Raw genomic sequence first — 25055 nt, forward strand, 5'->3', positions numbered from 1 at the left:
TGTTGGACAGCTAGAATAGTTCATTTTACCCTGGTTTTCTGTTTGTTTTGTTTTTACTTTATAGAGGTCTATTTTCAGAATCCTTTGGCCAAATCCTACAATGTTAACTCTTAAGCAAAACTCTTCATATACTTCAATGGGAGTTTTGCCTGCATAGAGTATATGAAGTCTTAGAATCCATACTTCAAAAATGATGTGATAGTACTGATGTAAAACCTAACAGTGTTTGGCTAATTTTGACCATCTAATCTGTGTACATTTTGTTTCACAAAGGTACAACATAATGATCAGATTCTGATACTCCTACTCACACTGAGTAGCACATTACCCCATGAGAGATCTCACTGATTTTAATGGATACACTTGTGGAATAAAGTAATATTCATAATGAGCAGGGGCATCAGAATCTGACCATAATAGCTAAGATGTAGTTCTTACAGAAATAATCATTGGGATTCAATAGGGATCAAAGAATGGTAGAAATTTGAAAACATATTTTTAAAATCTAAGAAAAGTGCCTTCTGAGAACCAACTCAGCACTCAAATGGGTCAGGAATAATGCTGAGAATTCTCTTTTAGGCAGTGAAACAAATTACCATGCAACTTGAAAATGAACTATTTTGATGTAAAACCAGAAACACTTATTACATCTGTCTCCAATGGGAGCTACAGCAAAAGAAACAAGAATGACTCGACTTTTATTTAATTCCATTTTTAGACAACCATTAAGTCTAGAGAAACAACTATGTCTATATAAATATAACTAGAGGTAGAAAGAAGTGCTTAGGTAGTGACTTATGCAAAGATCAGTATAGCACAAATTGTTTTTACAAAGCTCTATGGCAAATAGCAGTCTAAGGTCAAACTCTCTTGATAGTACCCAAATGCAGGAGCAAATTTATCCTCTGTTCAAAACAAGTAGTAAATTTTTATTTGCCTTCATATAGTTAATATTAGATTTTTCATAAAGAGAGCCCAAGTATTGATTTTATGTGGCATACTGCCTCCACTATATCAGGTAAGATTTGTATTTTGTGAGAGAAATATTGGTAAGTCCAAGGTTTTTTCTCTGAACGATCTTCTGTGAGCACCTCTACTGAATACTGACTCAAAGTTGCACTCATGCTCCTCGGAAGTTTCCTGTTAAAATATAAAACCCCCCAAAACTTTATCACATCTAGGCCAAGTACCAGCACTTTTCTATGCAAAGTATCTTCTCTTAGCAAGTGTTGGAGTTGGGGCTCCTTTCAGGGGACAGAACTACCACTTCAGGGCTGTTAAGGACATCCATAACCAAGGGCATTGAACCACAGGTGACAGCAACAATTTCCCAGACTCTCAAGGGCCAAACTTTATTTGCATGACATGAAACTAACTAGTGCATTGTGGCCCAAAGAGACTGATGCATGCAATCAATGCTCCATATCTATCTGAGTAGCCTCCAGCTGATGTTTATGATGGGTGCAGGCCACACTTCTACATCCAAGACAAGTGGTCACAGGCTTTATTTCAGAGTTTAGCGGAGAACATTTTGGTTATGCCTGGCAAAGTTATTTCTCTTTCTGTTATAGTTATTTGTATTCCTATTGCTCACTGCTGCAATAAATCCCCACATCAGGAACAATACTTCCTGTGAATGACCACTAGGATGGAAGGGCTCCTTCCAGTGATTTTCAAAGATGATAATTAATTGATGCATGGAAAGGCTATGGAAACGGAAGTCCATAATTTGTGATTAGCCATTGGGTTCAGAAGTGTGCATAACTTCCATTAACGCACCAAAGTCTCTCAGACTGGCATAGGGAGGTATAAACTTTGCTGCACCCTAGGAAGGATTCACTCCAGGCAGTTGCCTTCCTTTCCTTGTGATTCCCTTTGGCAAAGGCACCTTTAGTTTCTATCAGGGCACCATAGAAGTCTTGCCAGTGAAAGCTGCCCAAAGGATCGACTGAATTATTAAGAACAAAGGATAAAAGACCACTCAGAGTGAGATAAAATGAAGCCCTTAGTCATTAGACAATGAAAATGTAGCTATTTCTGCTGAAATGCAGCTGGGGATGCAGATTTACAGGGCAATCAAAAACACTTCTGTGATTTCAAATCAGGTAGCTAATCATGGGCCTTTCTCCGCTCACCCTGGTGTAAACTGGGAGTAACTCCACTGCAGTCACTGGAGTAAACACCAGTATTACACTGACCAAAGTAAGAGACAGGCATCTAAATTCTGTCTTTTTATCTAGCAAAGATAGAGGCTAATTGCAGGATCCATTTGGAAATCTCCAGGATCAGGGTACAGTTGCCAGGAGAGAACTAAGAGCATATCTTTGTGAGGCTGATTAATTTTTGGCCACTGTATTCCTGAGGTGACTGATGTTTTGTGGAAACCATCTGGAGTTTATGCATATAAAAAACGGTCACATGATGTGCAGCAAAGGTGCCAACATTGCCAGCTTTTCCAGCTGACTCAGCCCATCGGCCTCAAACATGATTTAGTGGGACCATCTCTGGGCACGAGTGAATTTTCAATGCCCATTCAACCACTCACCTCTGAAGAGACAGCCAGCAAGAGCGCAAATTAGCAACAAATACAATTAACTTTTTTCTCATTGGAACACTTGTCCACTAGGACTTGGATTGAGACCCCCCAGGTTAACACCATTCATCTAGGCAAAATGGTAATGACTAACCACCCCCACTGACCTGGTTTAAACTCATATTAGTGATCTAGAAGCAAAAGGCAAAACCCCTTCCTCTCTGAAAAACAAGTGCATAATTTTTAGCAGATCTGAATTCTTTTAATTCAGCATACATATACAGACATGCACAGCAAAGTACAAAGGGTTAGAACATGGGCTTCATTTTCAGCCCTTAATTGTAACCAATTGCACATTAATCCCTGAGAGAAAGTATGTCAGCTGTAACTTTATCATGAGTTAGAGTGCAAATTCATGTGTTCGTTTTGCAGTAGTGATTGCTTTTGGGATACTGAATCTGTCTTTTGATACTTAAACTCACTACAGACACCACCATGAGGGGTGACCTTACAAAAAGCCTAGCTAGAGAGAAAAACATTGCTTGACAGGTCCACCCAGGCTCTGCTGAGAGGAGATTAATTAGCAGCAGTTGTGATGCTTTTATGATGTGAGCCCTAGCTTTCTAGGAGCTGGATTTTGGTCCATGGCCATTAGTGTTTCACTAAGAGTCTGGTCAGATTGTGGCCATTCTATGTGCTATGGGGGAGGTGGACGCAGGCAAACTTTCCCCTCTTTGCATGTTGTGAAGGAGTCAGCCACAACTGCATTTAGGGACTGCTCCCTTCGAGCACCCCCAAGCATGCGCTCCACTACAGCAGAGGCAATGGGTCCCACTGTGCTGTGGCTATGACTCAACCTCTCTGCACCAGCCAGTGAGACCAGCTGCTGTGAAGCATCGTGCATGCTGCACCTTCCTAAGGAGCAACACAGCAGCTTGGTTCCCCAGGAGCTGCAGAAGGGATTGCACTGGACCTCCCTGAGACAGAGCTCCTGCTGAGATGCAGTACCCCTACCGCCTGCTTGGGGCTATGTTAACGAGAAATGTCCGTCTGACCCCAAGTGTAAAAAGCTTCTCTAGAAACCGTTCTCTCAAATGGATGCAAAAGAAATGGCAGAGAGTGTGATGCAGGAGAATAGGGGAGTGAGTCCCACCAGCAGAGCTGCAATGCCCTGATTGCCTCTGAAGTTACTGACGCCTATTAAATACTGCTAGCTCTTAAAGCTGCTTAAATGTGAAAACCTGAGAGCAGCAACAGCTTGTTTCCTGTCTTAGTTCAATATATTACTGTTGACAAGATGTGAAGCAAGATCTAGAGAGAGTCACATTCTTAGTGCCTTTGGGAACTGAGCCTTATTTGGGAAGGCTGTAATTGAGAGTGCAGTAGAGTATAGTGAAGGGGGGTTACCAATGCATTAACATTTTCAGTAATATTCTCATTTAAGTTCTATCTAGTCTTGAATGCAGAGTAACACAGAGCAATACAGTGTGTTTGAAATGGAAGGAAATTTAAAAACATAGATGCATTATTTACTGTATGCCTTGCTGTTTTCTTTTGAATATTACTATTAACATTATCTTTCTATTGCAAGTAGCAAGCACAGAGCCTTACCAAAGTTTGTCAGCTAACTTGCTATAAAAAAAAATCTATAGAAAATTCCTAAACTTACAAGTGGTTTCTATGCTCTTTACACAACCTTCTTGTTAGAAACAAAATAACTTTAATATGGACTGAAAGAAACTTTGCCCAATTAAGCAAATTCTGAGTTTCAAAAGGGTTATGTGTATACAGGAACGGTGCATTTCTGTGGCCATATATGCCACTCACGTTCTAACATTACATCTAGGATTATGTGTGGGACTTAGGGAATTGCTCTGAAAGTCATAGGGCTTTGATGCTGGTAAAGCCACCATATGCAGCATACTTTATTAGTTTTATGGGATCCAGGAAGGGTATGGAACAATATACCTGACACGTTGCTCCTCATTTGCCTGTTTAAGAACAGCTTGGGTGATTCCTGCTGTGAATTTGATATTAAGAAATGGTTTTCCAAGGGCTGGGATGGAGATGGTAGATGCAGCACTCCCCATTTGGCACCCAAGTTGCACTATTTCAGACCCTCACTAGGATGAGTATCCTGGATTTCCAAATGCTGGTGAATGGGCTGCCTCATATGACCTTTTTGATTTTTTTCATAGAGTACTGCTGCACTCACTATCCTTGAGCTACTTCTTGAAGGTAGGAGAAGACAATTTCATTATTTGAGTGTTCATCTGGTCCTTTCTGGCTGTATGCTGGGCCATTCCCAAGGGGCAAACTTAGATTTAATAAAAGGACCTTCAATCATCCGATGATTTTGTAGGTAAATGCAATGATACAAGAGTGGAGTAACACATTCCCTGAGACAAAAGAGAAGAAGGCCAATAGCAAGTACAGGAAAAACCGTAAGGGAGGAGGGAAATCTTAAAGTTGACCATGACATTAAAAAATTGGGCCAAATCCACAGCTGGTGTAAATGGGTGTAGCACCTTTGACGTTTATGGAGCCAGGCTGATTTACATCAAGTGGGGATCTGATTATCTCAGTTGTTGACACAGTGTATATATTAGATATGCAGCTATTTTTTATCTTCAAAGAGTAAAACCAATAGCATTAAGAATCACATTCATTCAGACAGTACATGTGTAGCGTTTGATACCTTCGATGTCTTAAACTCTGGTTTTCAGAATTAAAATGTTAATCATAAAGTGCTTTACCATATTCAAAAAGATCTGCATTACATATAGCCCTGGATTAATTACCCTCCACCTACTGTACCAAGATTGTGGCATACCTTAAACTCTTTGTGGTTTTCATTATTATTACAAAGCATTGCAATTCATATGGTCCTACTGAAGGGGAAGGGAGAGTGACTGGTATCAAAAGCTGAAGCCCTTAATTTTCTCCAGTAGAAAATGAACACAAAACATGGCCCTTTCATGCATATGTGCAGTGAAGGCTGTTTCTCAGCTGTTAATCTTGGGAAAAAATCACCACCTCAATTTTCTGCCAGTGGGCAAACAAACAATTTTTTACACTTCAACCCCAAGATTTCCTCACTCCACCAGATACAGACAGGGATAGCCCATGTGCTATTTCAGTGCCATAGGGCCATCATTCAATTTAGTTGCCCCTACTTTGATGTGCACAGTCTGTTAACAATGGCATGTCTGACATCATCCCCACCATTGAGTCATGTCCTGTTTTTCTATGGAGACCCCTGCCTCAGTTTCTGAGCCTCTGCTGCTTTCCTCTTCTCTTGTTCCTCTGCCTTCTTCCGCTCCTCCTTTAGCTCTTTGTATCTCCATTTGGGAATCTGTAGATAAGTGCCATCTTTGGCACTGCTCTTCCTCCTCACTTTCTCTGGTTGGTAGGTGGGTGGAGGAGCCTTGTTGACACGGACTTTGGGGATGACAAATCCTGGTCTCACACTGCTCCTTCTCAGTAGGTGCAGTGGCAGGAGGCTTGCTTTCCTTGTGACCACAGTGTTCATGTGAGCTACTGTGAGGCTGAGGGGCTGCAGACTAGCCCGCCGGTCCTTCTTTTTGGGGACCAACATGACTCTGGAGTTCTGAAATAATTTCTCATAGCTGCTAATGTGGTCTCTGTCCTGAGATCGGATTTCCTGGGCTCTCTGCTTCCTAAGGATTTCCTGCACAGCCAGTGTGCGTTTCCCCACACAGGGTGGGCTCCCTGGGCACACAGTCCTGCAAGATATGGCAATAAAGGGGCTGCTTAAACTTGTAGTCATCCTAACCATGTGGTCAAGGACGCCATCTTCTTCAGGGCCACAGGAAGCCCTGAATGACATTGCTGACCTCACACCCTCTGAGATCCTCTGCAAACAGCTTTTTGGTTCTGTGGCCTTGGCAAGAAGTTCCTTCATCTTTGGCCATTCTGACTTATACTGATCACAGAACTGCTCAGGGCATGGCCTGTCCATCAGCTTCTGCATGAGGAAGGCTGCTTCTGATCTTCCTGTGTAACAAGCCCATTCCCGTGAAGTCATTCCACGGCTTGGGTCAGTCGCGTGAACATCTGCCCCTTAAAGGAGAGAAAGGAAAAACATTTGCGTTGATCGGTTATACAGTGCACACTTCAATTCCCACTGCCATAATCAAAACTGAATGAAGCAAGGATGCTGTCAAGAAAAATTGTATGTGATTATGTAATTGAAGACTGTAACATAATGCACACACACAATTCTGGAATTTCCTGACTTTTGAGTGCTTGACTTTGCAACCTTATTGTTTTGAATGTGGTTTTCTTGTATATAATTTCCTATTTTTAAATAGCACACTGAAAATAAAACAAAAAACACCACACAACCCAAATTCCATCATGAGGAACCATACTGACCTCCCCCTCCCCATATGGGTCACAAATAGGATTGAAAACTTTAGATCCACAGCACAGACCTCTGCCCACTTGAGCTAATGGAGTAACTGGCAGCAATAGCAGACTGTTCTATATGTGGACCAGTCACTACTGAGTAATGAGACATACAGCAACGGAAGAACCCCTTCTGTCTCTGTAGTAAATGCCTACACTACAGCAGTGCAGGTGCAGCAGTGCCACTGGAGCATTTCCGGTGTAGACATACTCTGAGTGACAGGGAGGATGATGGTGCTGTCCACTGTGATAGATAAAGAAGGGAGAATGTGGGTGATAGATCAGAAGCGCAGTTTTAGCCATGTTAAGTTTCAGCTGATGGCCAGACCCCACAAAGAGACATCAGAAAGATAGGTCAAGATATGATTAGGGTAGAGAGAGACAGGTTGCAAACAAAAGTAGATCTGTGAGGAATCTGTATAAAGGGAATAGTTAAAGCCACCTTTGCAGAGAAGATCATCAGAGACAGGGTACAGAGCAAGAAGGGGAGGGGGCCAAAATGGAACTCTGTGGGACCCCACCGAAAGAAGAGGAGGACCCTCCAAATGAGACACTGCAGAAGCAGTCAGAGAAGCAGGAGCAGAAGAAGGATAAGGACAACATTTTGAAAGATAACAGCAGACAGGATTTCAAGAAGAATCTGGTTAACAGTATCAAAAGCTGTAAAGAGGTCAACAAGAATATGACAGAGTAGAGGCCATGATGTTTGGCCCTGGTCTACTCTTCACCTCCCCATCAGCCTGTCTGTTTCCGAACTCCTATTCTCTTCCCCTACACCAGCCTCCTGTTCCTTCACCTTTCCCCCTCTCAGCCTGTCCCCTTAACCTGACAGTCCCTGAACCCCCAACCTTTCCTCAACCCCACCTGTGCCTGCACTCCTTCCCCTCTCCAACTTACGTAGGTCTCTCTGGGAACATAGGAAATTGCATGGGAGTTGTTTGTTTGTTGTGTTCATACAACATACATTTTAATAGTAAGCCGAGGGTGGGAATGATTTATTACATAGGACAGGGCCCCCAGCCACGTGCTGTGGATTCTGAATGTGTTTAAATTGGCCCTGGGTTTTCAGATCAAGTTTGCTGATGGCCAACCTCCCACGCATGCTTCCCCCACACCCCCAAAACCACACCCACACAAAACCAAAACATTAACAATTCCAGGGCATATCATCCAGCCAGACCCAATGTTAGGGGAGGTGGCTATTCTGATATATGATTAAACAGATTAACCAATTTGTGAGGCCATCTCCACTTGGATTTGTTTGCAAACAGGCAACACAAAGCCAAGAGTGTTTGCCTCCAGATATATTCCGGATATAGAATCATGGAAGAACTGTGCTCTGACTCTAAACCACAGTCAAATACACTGTGTTTCCTCTTACTCAGATACATTTCTCCAAATTGACCAGAGAACATTTACAAGGGTCCATTGGGCTCACCATTTGTGCTGCCTCTTCTATGATTTCAGGTTCTAGCAATACAAATTGACACATTCCCCAGCTCTTTTTGGAGCTATATCTCACAAAAGAAATCTACCAAATACAGAGATCCTAATCTTTTAGCAGCATACTCAATGCTGATTTTATTTCTCATCTAATGAAATCTTGTGTGTCACAAGATTTTCTTAGGACGCTACTGACTTACTTTGCAAATCCAGAAACATTCCTAAACAAATTCCTCATTCAACAGAATTTCTAGGGACTTTATCAATTGGGTCAGACATCAATATTCAAGCCCTTTTTCAAAGGTTATGGCAGTCTCATTGAACTATTTGTCATTCAGATTTAAGGCTGGTCTAGTGAGTCTTCTTTTAGAAAATGTGTGCATTGCCCTTAGTCCTCATTTTCCTCAGATTAAATCATGTCCCGAATCCTGTTTTTCAAGCAACTAATTTGAGTAGATGTGTCACTTTGGGATATTAATATTATATTCAGTTAATGAGGTTTCATGTCTCAAGAGATTGTTATCCGCAAAACTGACATCACTGCTGCTGTGTTTGTGCTGGGCTGCCAAAGCATCAAAGTTCCAATTAATCAGAATTTCAGACCTCTGAATAAAAATGCCCAGGGTACTATGAATTTTTTTTTATTAAAATCGAGTTATAAGTCGCACATTTCCTGCATTGCTCCTTTAGCCTATCTGATTAGTGACAGAATATACAAACAACTGGGTTTCTTCTCAATGTATGCAGGTCTGTTAATAAGTAGGATCTAAAATTCTGGTTAAATATTCATCTCTTTTAAAAAATACCGGCCCCACTAAATAAAGCAGCATCAGGACTTTAATTAAATGGATTCCTCAATGAAAACTGCACCCATTTTGCTCAGTTTAGTAATATGAGAGTGCTAGAGTAAGTAGAACTCTAGTCAGGTCAACTCTGAAGCTCTCAGCCAGGCAACACTTTCACTTTCAGGGTTTGGCCCTGTGGACCTACACCATGAAATGTATTATTTAAGGTCCAGATTCTGCTTTCTTATACTGGTTTAAATCCACAACAGCTCCAATGGTTTCACTGGAGTAGCTTTGGTGTAAATGAGAGCACTATCTGGCCCTCCATTTTTAAATCACAATTGGCATTTCTGCATGTCTTCTGCTGGAGGTGGTTATCTTGCTAAGAAGTGATAAGATTTGTGACCCTGGCAGTGTGGCAGCCCAATGGAAGTAACTGCAGAACAGTAATTAACCTGCTTTAATATGTACTTTTTGGAATGTAAAATGAATTCACATTTTTTAAAGATTAAACATTATGGCCAAGATTTTCCAAAGTGGCTAGTGACTGTGGCTGCCTCAGTATTTTGGTTCCCAACCTGAATACCCTGACTTTCAGAAAGAACAGGCACTCTGAAAATTGGGCTCTAATCATTCATCACATTTTTCCCTACAGGTTCCCCCATGCGACTGCTATACCCAGTACTAAAGCAGGCTGGAAACTTGGTTAGTCTCCAGTACTGAGCTCTTGCATTGCCAGTGTCACAGGAATAATACACTAATAATATCGTAATACATGTACACAGTAAACACCTTCTGGTCATGATTTACAGCAGAAAGCACTCCATAGTGCTTTGATCATCCTCATTATAAGGTTCACTGTCACAGGGTGACTGATCCCTTTAAGAGGAAGCAGGGTCCAGGGCACATGGAATGATTAACTGCTGCCCAGATGAGCTTAAGGAAAGGCACCTGGGTCTTCTAAAGAGGAAGATGGCTGCAGGTACAAGTTGGCAGATGCCTGTAGGCAAAGCATGGCTCAGGACTCAGCCGGAAAGCCTGTGGAGAAGGCCATGCTCCAAGCAACAGGCTCTGGGATGGGAGGAAAACAGACCCTCAGAGAGGAGAGCTGTGCCCATCTTGGAACTGGTGCAGAAGAGTGTTTGAACTCTGAAGGGAAGCCAGACCCTCAGGGAGGAGGAGCTGTGACCATCTGAACCTGGGATGAAGACTTTGTAGGTTTAAGTTCTATTTTGAAAAACTTTGTGCAGGACTTTATAAATTGGTTCTGGGGAGGGGAAGGAATATTTGGACTGTGAGGACTTTTTAAGGGATCTGAGTGAAGAGGAAACTGAGGCAGGCCTCAGCAGAGCCACACTTGGTCAGCAGTGGGCACTACAGGGCAGGCACCCATTTAAATTGGCATACTGGGCTATAATCTACAGCAGTGGTTTTCAACCAGGGTTACACAGGGTTTTCCAGGTGGTACATTAACTCATCTAAATATTTGCCTAGTTTTACAATAGGCTACATAAAAAGCACTAGCGAAGTCAGTACAAACTAAAATTTCATACAGACAATGACTTTATACTGCTCTATATACTATATACTGAAATATAAGTTCAATATTTATATTCCAATTACATTATTTTATAATGATATGATAAAAATGAGAAAGTAAGCCATTTTTCAGTAATAGGGTGCCTATGCACTTGTATTTTTATGTCTGCTTTTGTAAGCAAATAGTTTTTAAGTGAGGTGAAACTTGGGGGTACACGAGACAAATCAGACTCCTGCAAGGGGTACAGTAGTCAGGAAAGGTTGAGAGCCATTGATCTACAGTATTCTGTACAGGGAATTCCACTAGCATCAGAAACTTCCCCGTCCTGTCCTGCAGTGGCAAACTCGCTTTCTCACTCACTATACACGTGCACATAGGGGACATGTCACCATACCAACAACATCCTTTGAAGCAATGATACCACGTCAGTCCTATGGGGCATAGGGGAAAGGGAAAGTCATGATAATAAAGCAAACAATGGAAAATCATGGAATCCATGGCTTTGAAGAATGTCATCACAAAATTTCTTACAACTGTTTTCTGATTACTTTCTTGCTTAGTATTCAGTATGACTAGCAAGCTTCAGGATTTACAATGCACTACATCTAAGCACAGCTGAAATTGCCAGTCTAAAAACCTCACAATACTGGAATTAATAATGTAAATACATCTCAGTAATTTAAGTGTGTGGGGATTGGGGTGGAAGGGTGGAGGTGGGGGGGGTCAGAGGGAGATCTTAAAGCTTCCTGAATTTCAAATGTTTGAAAACTTCAATGGTCCTTTAACATAAGCTACTGTAAAACTATTCTTAAAAATACCTACTGTTGGAAAGTATGGAAATGCAGAGATAAGGTACCCAAATGAGGAAGTTACTCACCTTGTGCAGTAACGATGGTTCTTCGAGATGTGTGTCCCTATGGGTGCTCCACTTTAGGTGTCTGTGTGCCCCTGCACCTCTAATCGGAGATTTTTGGTAGCAGTGTCCCGTTGAGCCCACGCATGTGCTCTCCCTCCCTCGTGGTTTGCCTCAAGGCTATTTAGCACTGCACGGGTGGTGCTCCAAAACCCCCTCACTTCCTTCTCTACCACAGAGCCCTGTAGAGAACTCCGAAGTAGAGGAGAGGAGGGTGGGTTGTGGAGCACCCATAGGGACACACATCTAGAAGAACCATCGTTACTGCACAAGGTGAGTAACTTCCTCTTCTTCTTCGAGTAGTGTCCCTATGGGTGCTCCACTTTAGGTGACTCCGGAGCATTACCCACCACTGGAGGCTGCGACTTGGGAGCAGAGTCTTTTACTACAGAGAATACTGTGGAGTTGAAGATGGTGTCAGCGGCCAAATCTTCAGTGATCGCATAATGTTCTGTGAAAGTATGGACAGAGGCCCCAATCATTGCTCTATAAATTGGGGAGAGAGGGGTATCCCTATGGAATGTGATTGAGGTAGGAACTGATCTCATGGAGTGCGTATGGACGGAAGCAAGTTGTGCCCTTGCTAAGTGATTAATGCAACTAGAAACCCATTTGGATAGTCTTTGAGCAGATATCACAGAGCTTTTGGATCTTTCTGTAGACGAAAGGAAGAGTTTAGGGGATTTCCTGAAGTTCTTAGTCCTGTCCAAGTAGAATGCTAATGTCCTTCTAATATCTAGCATATGCACAATTGTCTCCCAGTTGTCACAATGTGGTTTTGGGAAAAAACAGGGAGATGGATCTTTGATTCATATGGAAAGTGCAGAAAAAGTAGGGAGAAATTTGGGATATGGCCTTAGAGTTGTTTTTATTTATTTAAAGACAAAGGCCGTGAATGATGGGTGTGCCATCAGGGCCGCTATTTCTCCTATGTGCCTAGCTGAGGTGATAGCAAATAGAAATTCTGTTGTCATGGACAGGTGTAAGAGAGAACAAGTTGCCCTGGACTCGGAGGGAGGTCTAGTCCAAGCCCTGAGAACTAGATTAAAGTTCCAGGCTGGAGTGGGTGGTGTCACATGGGGGAAGAGAGTCCGAATGCCCTTAAAGAGTGTACACATTAGTGGTTGAGTAAACTCCAAGTGAGAAGCCATTTTCGCCATGAGATGTACCTTGAGGGAGCTGAGTGAGAGTTTAAAATGTAGTGCAAAATCAGAGGGAGGAAAGATGAGGTTGGGTCTGTCCGTTTGGAATGGTACAAACTTGGAGTTGTTTCCATTTTGTAGCTAGGTATGTCGAGTGGTCAACTTGTGGTTGTGTTGCAACATGTGTTTCAGCTTGTCAGAGCATTCTGCTGCTAAGCCTTGGAACAAAGAAAGATCCAAGCCTGGAGGCAGAGGACCCATGGGTTGGGGTGATGGGTCAGCCCATTGTTTTGAGAGAGCGGGTAAGGAATGGGCTGACGTCAGAGGAACAGGAGGGCATATTGCCATCTGTGTCAGGTAAGGGAGCCAGACTTGTCATAGTCAAGAAGGGCAATCACAATAACTCTCGCTTTGTTTTATTGAATTTTCAACAGAATCTTGGATAGGGTAGGAAACTGGGAAAACATATACAAGAGGACCCTGTCCACTGGGAAGATGAGGGCAACTGCAAGTGAATGTTTCCCCAAAGGGTGGCTATATCTTGAAACACCTGTGAATTCAGTATACACTCATTGTTGTGAGAAAATTCCAACTGAGACTGTTGGTTGTCCCGTTCTGTATCCCTTGCAGACAGACCGCTGAGATGAGCACATTGTGATGGGTGCATCAATTCCAAAGTTTGAATGCTGTCTTGCAGAGGGAGGGAGATCTGGCAGCTCCTTGGCAGTTTATACAAAACATACAGGTCACATTAAGTCCATCATAACTTTTGTGTGTTGTTTTTAATGAAAGGCAGAGTTTGTGCACAGGCACTCCTGACAGCCCCTAACCCCAAAAGAGTGATATGGAAGGTCATTTCTGTGGAAGGCCATTTGTCCTGAACCTTGTTGTTGTGTAGGTGAGCTCCCCAGCATATTAGGGAGACGTGTCCCAGGGTGGTGAATGTGGGTAGTGAGAGGAGCGCTCTCGCTTGTACTGCATCAGGTTGGTGCTGATAAAGTCCAGTCACTGTACCGGGGTTAGTATGCCACTACAATGAAGTGAACCTTGGAGACTACCCTGTGTGGAGCAGTCTGTACCTATAATGATCCTGCCCCAAAGGTAAGCAGTAGGAAATCTCCTGTACGATGGTTGTATTGAGATATGGAAGTAGGCACTCTGTAAGTTCAGGGATAGAAATCAATCTCTTTGCTCTAGAGCTGGTCCTAACTGCTGTGAAGTAAGGTAAGGTGACTTCTGAGTGGGGTGACAGGTGTATAGATGGCAACTGATACTGTAAGGTGTCGTTGTTCAGGCCCCCGACCAGCTCATCAAAGTGCTTATAAGAGGCAGTTTGAGAGGTCATGGACTGGGGTGCAGACTGTTCTCACTTTTGAGCCCTGGGCCTCTTACACTGTGGCACATAACAGCACAGAGATGGTGAGTATTGAGAAGATTGTGATCAGTGGTGTGGTTGAGAGGTATATCTTCTCTTCTGTTCCACAGTGTAGATTCCTAAGGAGTGTAGTGCGGTCCGAGAATCCTTCAAGATGTGGAGAGAAAATCTGTCTTCTCCGCAAAGAGTTTGGCCCTTCAAATTGGAAGTCTGTAGCTCTTTGGGAAATCTAGAGAGGTATAGCGAACAAAAAAAAACCCCACAACCCACCTCAGTACCACTGTCATGGAGACTGGGCGGGCAGCTGTAACAGCTACATCCAGTGGTGTCTCTAGGACCGGTCTGGCTATTAACTGACCTTCTCTAAGAATGGTCTGAATCTGTTCTTTTTGTGTTTCCAGTAATGTTTCAGAAACATCCTGGGTTTCCCAAGATTAACAAAATTGTTTTGGCCATGACAGTTTGGTAATTTATGACTCTAAACAGTAATGTTGTTGATGAATACGCCATCTTGCGAAGCCAGATCATATGGAGTTGACTTGGCATTATGTTGCTTGCTTCATGCATTAACCACATCCACTGTGATGGAGTTGGGTTGCGGATGTTGAAAACAAAGCCTGCCTCTTTGGGTAGAGATGTAGGGTTGTTTTTGTTTACACTCTGTTGCTGGTTGGTGCGATGGAGGCTGGCTCTGCCAGATGATTTTGGTAGGATCTAGAATCAGCTCATTAATTGGGAGGACAGTTCTAGATGAGAAGGTAGTGTGCAGAATTTCCACCAACTTGTGATGTGTATCTGCCACCTCCTGTAAGGGAATCTGCAGCTTGTCTGCCACCCTCTTGGTAAGATCCAGAAAGTTCTTAAATCTTCACCTAGTGATGAGGAGTGGGCAGCACAGTCTCATCTGGGAGAGATGAGGAGAAGTGGGCTGAAGAGGTAGCTTCCTCTTCAGGTGTGGTTTTGTTTTGTTTGTTTTTCCCCTTCCCCCTTCTTTCCTGTTCTGAAAAAGCTGTCTCCTGTCCTGGCTCAGGTGCTCTCCTGCCCTGGCTCAGGTGCCAGGCTGTAGCAACCCATCTGGTGGACTCTCCCTGAGAGACACCGGAGACAGTCGCGCCGTGTGTGTGTATATACCCGAAGAGTTACAATATAGCCTTGGGAGAGAGAGGCAGGAAGGCAGGCACGGGCGGTTGGCATGATGGAATTGGGGATGACGCTTGTAGTGTGGTGGTGGGCCACCTTGAGGGGCCAAGGAATGATCTTCTCCTGGCCAGTGTCAGATTCGTCAGTGGGTAAGAGTGCTGCTGACTGGGGTATTGGCAGTATACAGCCCAGTGCTAAGAGCAATTCTGGGTGCGGGGATGTGCTTGATACCGGGGTCCTGGTACCAAGTAATGGGGATTGTGGTTCTTCCCCAATCATCAGGTCTCCAGGGTACCAGAGCTCCTGCAGTACCATGGGTTCATTTGGTACCACAGAGGAGGGTCTGTGGTACATTGTCAGTACTGATAGTTGGGCAGAGCACTCCCTAAATAAGAGTTTTGCTCAGTACAAAAAGTTTGTTGGTGCCACTTTTTTAGAGACGGTATGGTAATTGTCTCTCCCTGGGTACTGAGGCCACAGGTCTCCAGAGTATCAGAGCACCTGTGTTACCATGGGCTCATGCGGGACCCCAGAGGAGTCTGTAGTCGGTATCAATGGTTGGGAAGGTGCAGAACACTTCCTAGATGGGAGTTTTGTTGCATCTGGTACCGAAGGGTTTCTCTATGCCGCTCTTTTAGAGATGGTACGGTAACTGTCCCCTCTCCTTAGGGGATGGTGCTGTTGCCTCAGAGCATGAGGGTGGAAGCCTCTGGTGTCTCGGTGCCCAAGCAGAGCGGACAGCAGGGCTTCTCCCTGTCGAGATGGTAGGGTAACTGTGCCTGCTCGGTGCAGTAGTTGCCCAGAGTAGAGCTCAGAGCAGCACAGAGCTTACAGAAGCCCCTTGTCGGTGGGGAGAGCAGAGCTCAGAGCAGGGCGGAGCTCACAGCAGGAAGCCCCCATGCTGAACCAGAGCTGCCGCTGAGCTCACAGCAGGAGGCTCCTCTGCTGGTATTGTCCTACCCAGATGGCTGCACTGGGGAACACCCCTCTGGCTGGCCAGTTGCTCGGAGGAGCCTTTCCAGGGGGAGTCTGCTGGTGGCGTCTTCTTTCTCTCTCTCTCTCTCTCCTCCTCTTCACCACTCGACCCCTTTGAAAGCGAAGGCTCCGGGGATGATCCGGGGTCACGACCTCCGGAGTCCCCTGCGGACTGAAGTGTTTTCTCTATCGGGAAGAATTTTAACTTCAGCTCCCGGCTCCTGTGAGGCTGCAGTTTTAGGTATGACAGTGGAATGGTGTTTCTGGTCACATTTCTGAATGGTTGGAGGGTGGAGTTTGTGGCAGGGCCGGGGAGAGAAATCACAGACAGGATTTCTGCTCCACAATACTGACTGTTTTATGTTTGAGAGAAAGTATTTCTATGCCATACAGCACACATTTTTCAGTCAGCTAAGAACCTTCCAATTTCTCAATGAATGTTCTTCCATCACTTACTCATAACAGTTTTGGGGTGCACTGGCAGCGCTGGAGGGGATTAAGCTACAGGAAGGTTTGGCTGCAGGGGATTGGGGCTCAGAGGGTTGGGGTGAATTGTCAGAGCTGGGGGTGCATTGAGATTGGGGTGGAGGGGCTGGGATGCACTAGCAGGGCTGTAGGGTGCCATGCCTCCCTCACCTAAGTCCCCAACTTACTTATCTACTTCTCATGGATGATGCAAGTGTAAACCAATGAATGCCTGTAATTTCTGCTGAGATGCTCAGATTGAAATTCAAGAGCAGTGTAAAGTACTATTGTAACAATAATAATAATTAATAAATAAAACTGCTTCACTTCTGTATTTACAAGACATTCAGAAATTGTTTTCATTTGTATCAATAGCTCCACCATGCCTCTCAATAAAGTAAATACTGGAAAGGCCAGCTTTTCATAGATTTACTGCTATCCTATTCAGAGCAAGAAGTACTGATGAAGTAAAGAATTTCAAATACCTGCCAACATTAAGGCTCTGACACATTCAGTTCGGCCTTGCATTGCAGATTTCATCAGTGCTGTGAATCCAAATACATTCCTCTTCTCAATATCAAGACCAGGAAAATAGTTCAACAAGTAGTTTGTAATGGTTATATGCCCTGTAGAAGGATAAAACAAGGGAGAGAAGAGTTATCACTACTGAAAAATATTAGAGTTAAGAATCACCCTGAGGTTTAGACTGCTTGAAACTTTTAATTGACCACTAGCAGCTATCAAATATGCAAGCCATGGCTACTTAATACTATACCATTCTCTCACATCCTTTTTCACATGCTGCAGTCATTAGCATTTACTCTTAAAGTGTCATGATGGTCTGACTGGAGCATGGGAACAGGAGCCTGGAATTCCTGGGTTCTAATCTCAGCTCTGACATTGACTCTGAGTGTGGCTTTCCCCTCTATAAAAACTGATGTAATAACACTCCTACTTACCCACCTCAGGGGTTGTTTGTGGGGAATAGCTAAGAACCACATTGTGGCATGTCATAGTAAGATGCCCCCTACTTTCCTGTACCAGTTACCCATACAGTGGACAGTAGCACAGAGGGAAGAATAGCCTATGTGGGGCTACTATGTGTCCCCCAATTCATACTGGTGGGAAGGGATAGGGAATAGGTGGTTCCACCACCTCCAGTGTGCCGGCCAGCACAGCAGCACTAGGGGATGTAGGCTGTGCCAGTTATAGGGCTGGAATGGAGGAAGCCAAAACACAGAATCATCAGGGTCTGCTATTAGGGCAGTGCAAAGACATTCTGCCCCATATACTGGGCTTGTGGGAAAACCAAACTGACCCCTAAAACTCTTTGAAAATGGAAGGTCTGATGCAAGTGTGAAGTTATTAATTGTATGCACATATTGTCAAAGAACTGGACAAGATACTGCCATGGAGATATGCAGACAGCTGGTTCCTGTTCTCGAAAATCATCGAGTTTGATTAATGTCTGGTTGCACAAGACAGAGCTGAAAATCTCCACAGAACTTTGGGTGGGTTGATATTAGACAAAGGGATTATTTGTGTTCTCTTTTTACTCTTTTTCACCATTTCTTTCCCTGCCTGGCTGTGGAGAGCCACTGGGCCGCTCACTAGCAATAGGCCAGTGGGGCAGCTTTACTGGCTTCACAGTAAAATCAACGTGACTGATGTTCTGCTGTCAAGTTTTACTCTCCAAAAATGGCCATTGCTGCCTTTCATTTCCTTTGGTTTGTGTGCCAGTGTCACTGGTGTCAGCAGGGATATGAAGAGCACGGAAGACTGTCACTGGCTAAAATAATAAGTGTTACGGAGCTAACAGCCTGAAGACCAATTAAAACATCAAGCCCTTACAACTGGACTAACAGAAGATGACAAACATCTAGTGCCATTATGACTCATTCAAAACAGTTTTCCCTTCACTTGTCATTTATTTTATGATGGTTTGATGGTTTGTATAATAATGCAGTCTGTCAGGCAGCTGCAACAATCACAGCTTAACTACTGTGAGCTGTAAAAAATGTACTGTCATCTCACTCTGCAGTCCAGTTGGATATTCTGCGATGCATGGCTGTCAAGTATATCCAGAAATGTTACTGAAGCAGAATGTAATTCACACAGAGCAATTTTTAAAAGAAATTTGTCACAGCACATTTGGTGCAGTTTTCATCAGCAGTTGTTTGCACCAACACAGTCCTACACTTCTTCTGGAAGGCAGGAAAAGCAAATTTTTTGCCAGTTAAATGGTTTTAGATAGATCTGTAGTCATAGTGTTAACAATGTTTTCAGTCTCAGCCTTCTCTGAGGTTTGCCAAATCCCACCAACCCATTTGTGTAACCGGAAACTTCCTTGAAACTCAAGCAATTTCATAGACAACCTAAAACAGGAGTTTAAACTGTGCGAGAATCAAAGAAATTGAAGGCCAAATGCATTGTGGTTCTGCACCTTGTGTCATCACTTAGTTCAGTACAAAGTGAGTGCAAACTAGGTGTAAAAAAATACCAAATTAGAATTGCAATGATTTACTCTCATTTTCAACTGGGCCCATAACATGAACCAATGCCCCAATTCTGCTCATGTTGCAGTCGATGGCACAACTCCTATTGACTTCAGTGGGAGCAGAATCAAGCCACAAATAAGGACAATGAAGACAATTAACCCTAATGGAATCTCTGTGCCCAGAAGGTTTGCAGGACTGGACTCTTGATCTGTAAGTATCTCTCTGCATAATCTGAAGGCCTCAATGTAGCAGAAACACTTCTGTTCAATCAGGGATATCTACAGAACATCAGAATAGTGAGGATATTTAAAACAACATTACATACAAATAAATGAATTTCTAAAAAATCTCTATGTTAATTACTGTTAAAGATGTTCTTCATGTTGCCAAAAATATAACTACAGATTGGGCTAGTTGATACAGATGGGGAATGGGGTGGGGGAAATCATAGTCAAAGCTCCCCAGGGGATTGGATCTAACTTCAAGTGAAGACAAAAAAATAGCAGCAAAGTAACAAAGAAAATTAAGACCTTAAAGTCTACGATTCTAAGCAGAGCTGTGTGGAACTCAGCTGTTCAATATCACAGGGATTCATGCAAACCTCTTCAATTTCAATCCACAGGGGTTTATGTACCCTGAGGTTTGCTTCAAATTTTAGGTTCAAAGAAACACAGACTCACAATAAAACAGTCATAAATGTCAAATTTCACATTATGTTTAGTTCAACCTGTCATGGTTTTGATACAAAGCCATGAATTTGGCCCAGGTTCTCTTGAAAAGTTCATCAGTGTTTCAGTGAACCTAGGTGAACTCTAGAGAGTTTGTACCTAACCTGAAACCAGGTGAGTATTGTGTGATTTCAGGTTTGCTACAAAAGCTTCATGAAGCTCTAAAAAGAAGTTACCATGGTTATATTTGAATTGCATGCTATTGCTGACTATTAATGACAGATGTAAAGTCTGATCCATAGTGGCAGTAACCTTGGGCTGCTATACATACAGTAGTTTAGTGGGAGTGGGAGAAAGTCACAGCACTGAGAGGGTGTGAAAGGGGATTGCGAATGAGGAAGCATGGCACTAGGAAGCTGCAGAATGGGGGGAAAATACTTTCTAACATCAAAGAGTTTGTCGGGCTGTATGCTTGGTGTGCTTCCTAACAAGAATACTATGTTCAGTGTACGGTTCTTTGTCCTGTGTGGGGGTAGGGACATGTGGTGTCAAGAGTCCCCCTCCCCCAATTTCTGCCATGGTGGGAGTCTGGCTGAGTGCGCCTGAGTGGGACGTGCCTGGGAAAGGCACCGACACCAGCACCAAGCACTGCCACTCAGTCCTGCTAGGAGACACCTGGAGCAGGGAAGAGAGATAGGGCTGGCAGCACAGCAACACCAGAGGAGGTATGGGGAAGACTTCTGAATCCCATCTCTTCCTTGCTCGCAGCTGCAGTAACCTGCTCGGTGGTAGGTATCAGAGCCCGCTCTGGCCCGCAGGGGGGAGGCAATGGGAGAAGTAAGTTAGGAAGGAGCTCTCTGAGGGGAGTGGGCTCAAGAGGGCATGGGAGGCGCAGGGGGAGTGGGAAAGGGCCCAGAGGTGACGCATGCATGGAAAGGGGTGGTCATGTGCCCGCCCCAACCTTTAAATTGTGCTCCCCCGCGACCATCAAGAGTTATGGGTTGTCTCTGTGCATGTCTCTTATTGAAAGACCTGGAGAGAGATTGTTGTCCAGCTCAAGTATCTGTTTTTCATTCACTCCATGACTAGCTTGGAGAGAACCTGTACAATTTATACAGTATTACTTGCTTATGGAAACCTTGTGCTGTTTAATTTCTTATGCATCGCATTAAATACAACTAAACTCACTTTTTCCAAGGATGGTACTGTTTCACTTTGCAAGTGGTGCACAGCACAAGACGCAGTAACTTTTTAAAGACACCACAATAGAGGCTCAACTTAAATGTATACCCCAAATTAAAAAACATAGTAAGGGAATCAAAAAAAGTGCCACCGTGCCAAAGTAAAAGAAGCAGTGAGAGGCAAAAAGGCATCCTTTAAGAAGTGGAAGTTAAATCCTAGTGAGGAAAACAGAAAGGAGCATAATAGTGAAAAATACAGTTAGGAAGGCCAAAAAAGAATCTGAAGAACAGCTAGCCAAAGACTCAAAAAATAATAGCAATTTTTTTTTAAGTACATCAGAAACAGGAAGCCTACTAAACAACAAGTAGGGCCATTGGACAATTGAGCTTTTAAAAGATCACTCAAGGATGATAAGGCCATTGCAGAGAAACTAAATGAATTCTTTGCATTGGTCTTCACAGTTGAGGTTGTGAGGGAGACTCCCAAACCTGAGCCATTCTTTTTAGGTGACAAATCTGAGCAACTGTCCCAGATTGAGGTGTCATTAGAGGAGGTTTTGTAACAAATTGTTAAACTGAGCAGTAATAAGTTACCAGGACCAAATGGTATTCACTCAAGAGTTCTGAAAGAACTCAAATGTGAAATTGCAGAACTTCTAACTGTGATATGTAACCTATCATTTCAATCAGCTTCTGTACCAGATGACTGGAAGATAGCTAATGTGAAGCCTTTTTTTAAAGGCTCCAGAGGTGATCCCAGCAATTACAGGCCAGTAAGCCTAACTTCAGTACTGGACAAACTGATTGAAACTATAGTAAAGAGCAGAATTATCAGACACGTAGATGAACAATCTGGAAAAAGGGGTAAACAGCGAGGTGGCAAAATTTGCAGATTATACAAAACTACTCAAGATAGTTAAGTCCAAAGCAGACTGCGAAGAATTACAAAGAGATCTCACAAAACTGGGTGACTGGGAAAGAAAATGGCAGATGAAATTCACTGTTGATAAATGCAAAGTAATGCACATTGGAAAACATAATCCCAACTATACATATAAAATGATGGGGTCTAAATTAGCTGTTACCATTCAAGTAAAAGATCTTGGAGTCATTGTGGAATTCTCTGAAAACATCCACTCAATGTGCAGTGCCAGTCAGAAAAGCTAGCAGAATGTTGGGAATCTTTAAGAGAGGGATAGATAATAAGACAGCGAATATCATATTGCCTGTATATAAATCCATGTGTGATGCTCTGTACCTCGGGGGAACACCCAGCACCCCCATGTTCATCCTTGTAAAATGATTATGTGGTATCCAATGCAAAGTTTGTCATGTTGGGTGTCTTCAGAAGGCTTATGATGCACTAAGCATTGTTGTTACAGTAATGTTATAGTAAGGTTATAGGTTATAATTTCATGTATGTAGTTATGAGGCTGAAAATGTAGCCTCATGGCTTAAAATAAGCCCAGGCAAAAACTCTCTGTGACGGGTTGGGTCACAGAGACCCCCTTGGGGCTGCCACCTGATGTGCTGAGACTACCTCTGACCCCATTTTCCCTGCCAGCTTGGGACTCCAGTACCTTGTCTTGTTGAGCCAGACACGCTAGCCTGCTGCAAACACAGACCCAGGTCTGAACCACGTCCCCCACAAGCAGCAGGCTTAAGTGAAAACAGCTTAAGAAGTGCTCCTGCCTCTAGCACCCAGATACCCAGTTCCCAATGGGGTCCAAACCCCAAATAAATCTGTTTTACTCTGTATAAAGCTTATACAGGGTAAACTCATAAATTGTCCACCCTCTGTAACACTGATAGAGAGATATGCACATCTGTTTGCTCTCCCAGAAATTAATTATTTACTCTGGATCAATTAATAAGCAAAAAGTGATTTTATTATGTATAAAAAGTAGGATTTAAGTGGTTCCAAGTAATGACAGACAGAACAAAGTAAATTACCAAGCAATATAAAACCCCACCATTGTGAAGCTTCCCAAATGCGGAGTTTTTCTCCCCCCAGCCTTGAAGAGACAGTGTTATCTTTTACAAGGGTAGCAAGAATAACATTCTTTAATGGAGTGTTTTAGATTGGTAAGATCCTCCTGGTTACCCCACTCTCTGCTCCCAACAGGTCAGCTGGATGAACTCTTCCCTCCAGGAGATCTCACCCCCAGTCTTTCCTTAAACCCTGATCCACAGGAGAGCGGTCTGGCATTTTAGATGCAGATTTTTCACCCTCCTCCTGGGGAAAAGTCTCCCTACAAAAGGTGGGCAGACCCTCCTGTCCCCCCTCACCTTCTGTCAGGACTTCCCTCTCTGGGCTCCCCTCCTGTGTCCCCCAAAGGGGAAGGTGACCCTGATCCAGCTGTGGGCTCATAGCTACTAGCTATAACAGACCCCTCACTGGCCAGTAAAATCCCCCCTGCCCTTTCCCTCAGGTTGGGCTTGCTTCCAGCTACAGAGTCCTTGGGGTCTGTTCCCAATGCAGCAGTCACCAGAACCCCAACTTCCATCTCCCGGCTACATGTCTCTGTGACCCCAGAGCAGGACCTGTCCCCTGATGACTTGCAACTTCCTGGCAGTCAGCAGCTGGGAAGGCCTCCCTGTTACAAGGTGGAACATTCCCCTCCTCCAGGGAGACAACAGTACAGGAACTGGCTCTATCCAGCCCCTCCCACAGGGACTTGCCTTGAGCCCCAGGGCTACAGGAACTGCTTTCAACTGCCCCTTCCCCCAAAGCTGCATTCTCCATGGCTACAGAGGAATTAAAGAGACACTCTCCTATTCCCACAGCAGCACCTGTGACTTCACCCTCTCCCCTGGGGCTTTTAGCACAGGATTCCTTCTTGCTGCTAACAAACCCTGGGGCAGATTTTGACACATTAAATAAACCATTTCCTTGTAGAAAAGGCGCAGAATTGTGTGCCACTGCTGCACCAGTCAGTTCAGCCTGCAAATCACCATTTTCCATGTGTACCTTAGCTAAAGGTGCAAGGACCTTGTAACCTCCCACCAATTCTAATTCTGCCATTTTTCCTGGTAACAAATCCTTCTACTGGATCAGGTCTCTCCTGCACCTGTATCCCTTAAACCTTGGAGAAGTTTGCCATTAAGCTTAACAGCATGCATATGCTCACTGCTTGGTTGAGTAGCAGCAACCTTTACAAATCCTGTGTGGAAAGAGGCATTAGCCTGGGATAACCTTGTGCTCTGAGAAGCAGAAGCAGCAGCAGCTTCATGTGTTACCCGCTGCCTGTTCCCACTCAGCCAAAGACATTTATTCCTCAGGTGCTCAGTGGACTTACAGTGATAGCACCTTCTGGGCTCCTCTGCTTGTACAGGAGAACTGGGACGACTAACAGGGGAATGGGGAGGTGAACGCCCAGTCTCCTTTTTCCTGGGGGTAAAACGGTGATTCTGCTTTCCCCCAACCCTGTCCCCCGCGGCTAGTGGTTTTTGTTTAATTGCAGCTTGTGACTGCTCAAAAGAGTCTGCAAACCCAGCTAATTCACCCACTGCATCCACCTTTTTGTCCCACAAATACTGTTTTACATTATCACTGCACATATTGAGGAATTGTTCCTGAATAACCAAATCACACATTCCTTCAAAGCTTGTAATGCCTTTTCCCCTCACCCACTTGTCAAACAAATCTCTCATTTCTTTTACATAAACCACATTGCTCAATCCAGATCCCCTCTTAAGACTCCTGAATTTAACCCTATAGGTTTCAGGTGTAATCTCAAACTGTTTCAAAACCAGTTGCTTAAATTTACCATAATTTGAAGCATCATCAATAGGCATCTTATTGAATTTGTCCAGAGCTCTTTCAGTCAATTTTCCCATCAACGTAGTCATTTTTTGATCCTCAGGAATTGCATGGAGGGTGCACAGTCTTTCAAAGATGATGAAATATTCGGCAATATCACTGGATTCATCATACTGCGGACATAGTCGCTCCCATTTGTGGAT

At 43.8% G+C, this 25055-nt stretch overlaps 1 protein-coding gene across 1 annotated transcript in view; it reads right to left on the minus strand.

Annotated features, from left to right (window-relative positions):
* Positions 1-682: 682 nt before the first annotated feature.
* Positions 683-25055, minus strand: part of ANKRD33B (ankyrin repeat domain 33B) — a 119985-nt gene continuing 95612 nt past the window's right edge. Inside the window, exons 3-4 of the mRNA XM_027829032.3 lie at positions 17228-17368; positions 683-6616 (exon numbers count right to left, since the gene is read on the minus strand). Coding sequence (XP_027684833.2) covers positions 5781-6616; positions 17228-17368 — 977 coding nt within the window. The 3' untranslated portion in view covers positions 683-5780. The remainder of the gene's footprint in view (positions 6617-17227; positions 17369-25055) is intronic.

Source organism: Chelonia mydas, chromosome 2, assembly GCF_015237465.2.
Source record: "Chelonia mydas isolate rCheMyd1 chromosome 2, rCheMyd1.pri.v2, whole genome shotgun sequence".
In the NCBI taxonomy this organism is placed as follows: Eukaryota; Metazoa; Chordata; order Testudines; family Cheloniidae; genus Chelonia; species Chelonia mydas.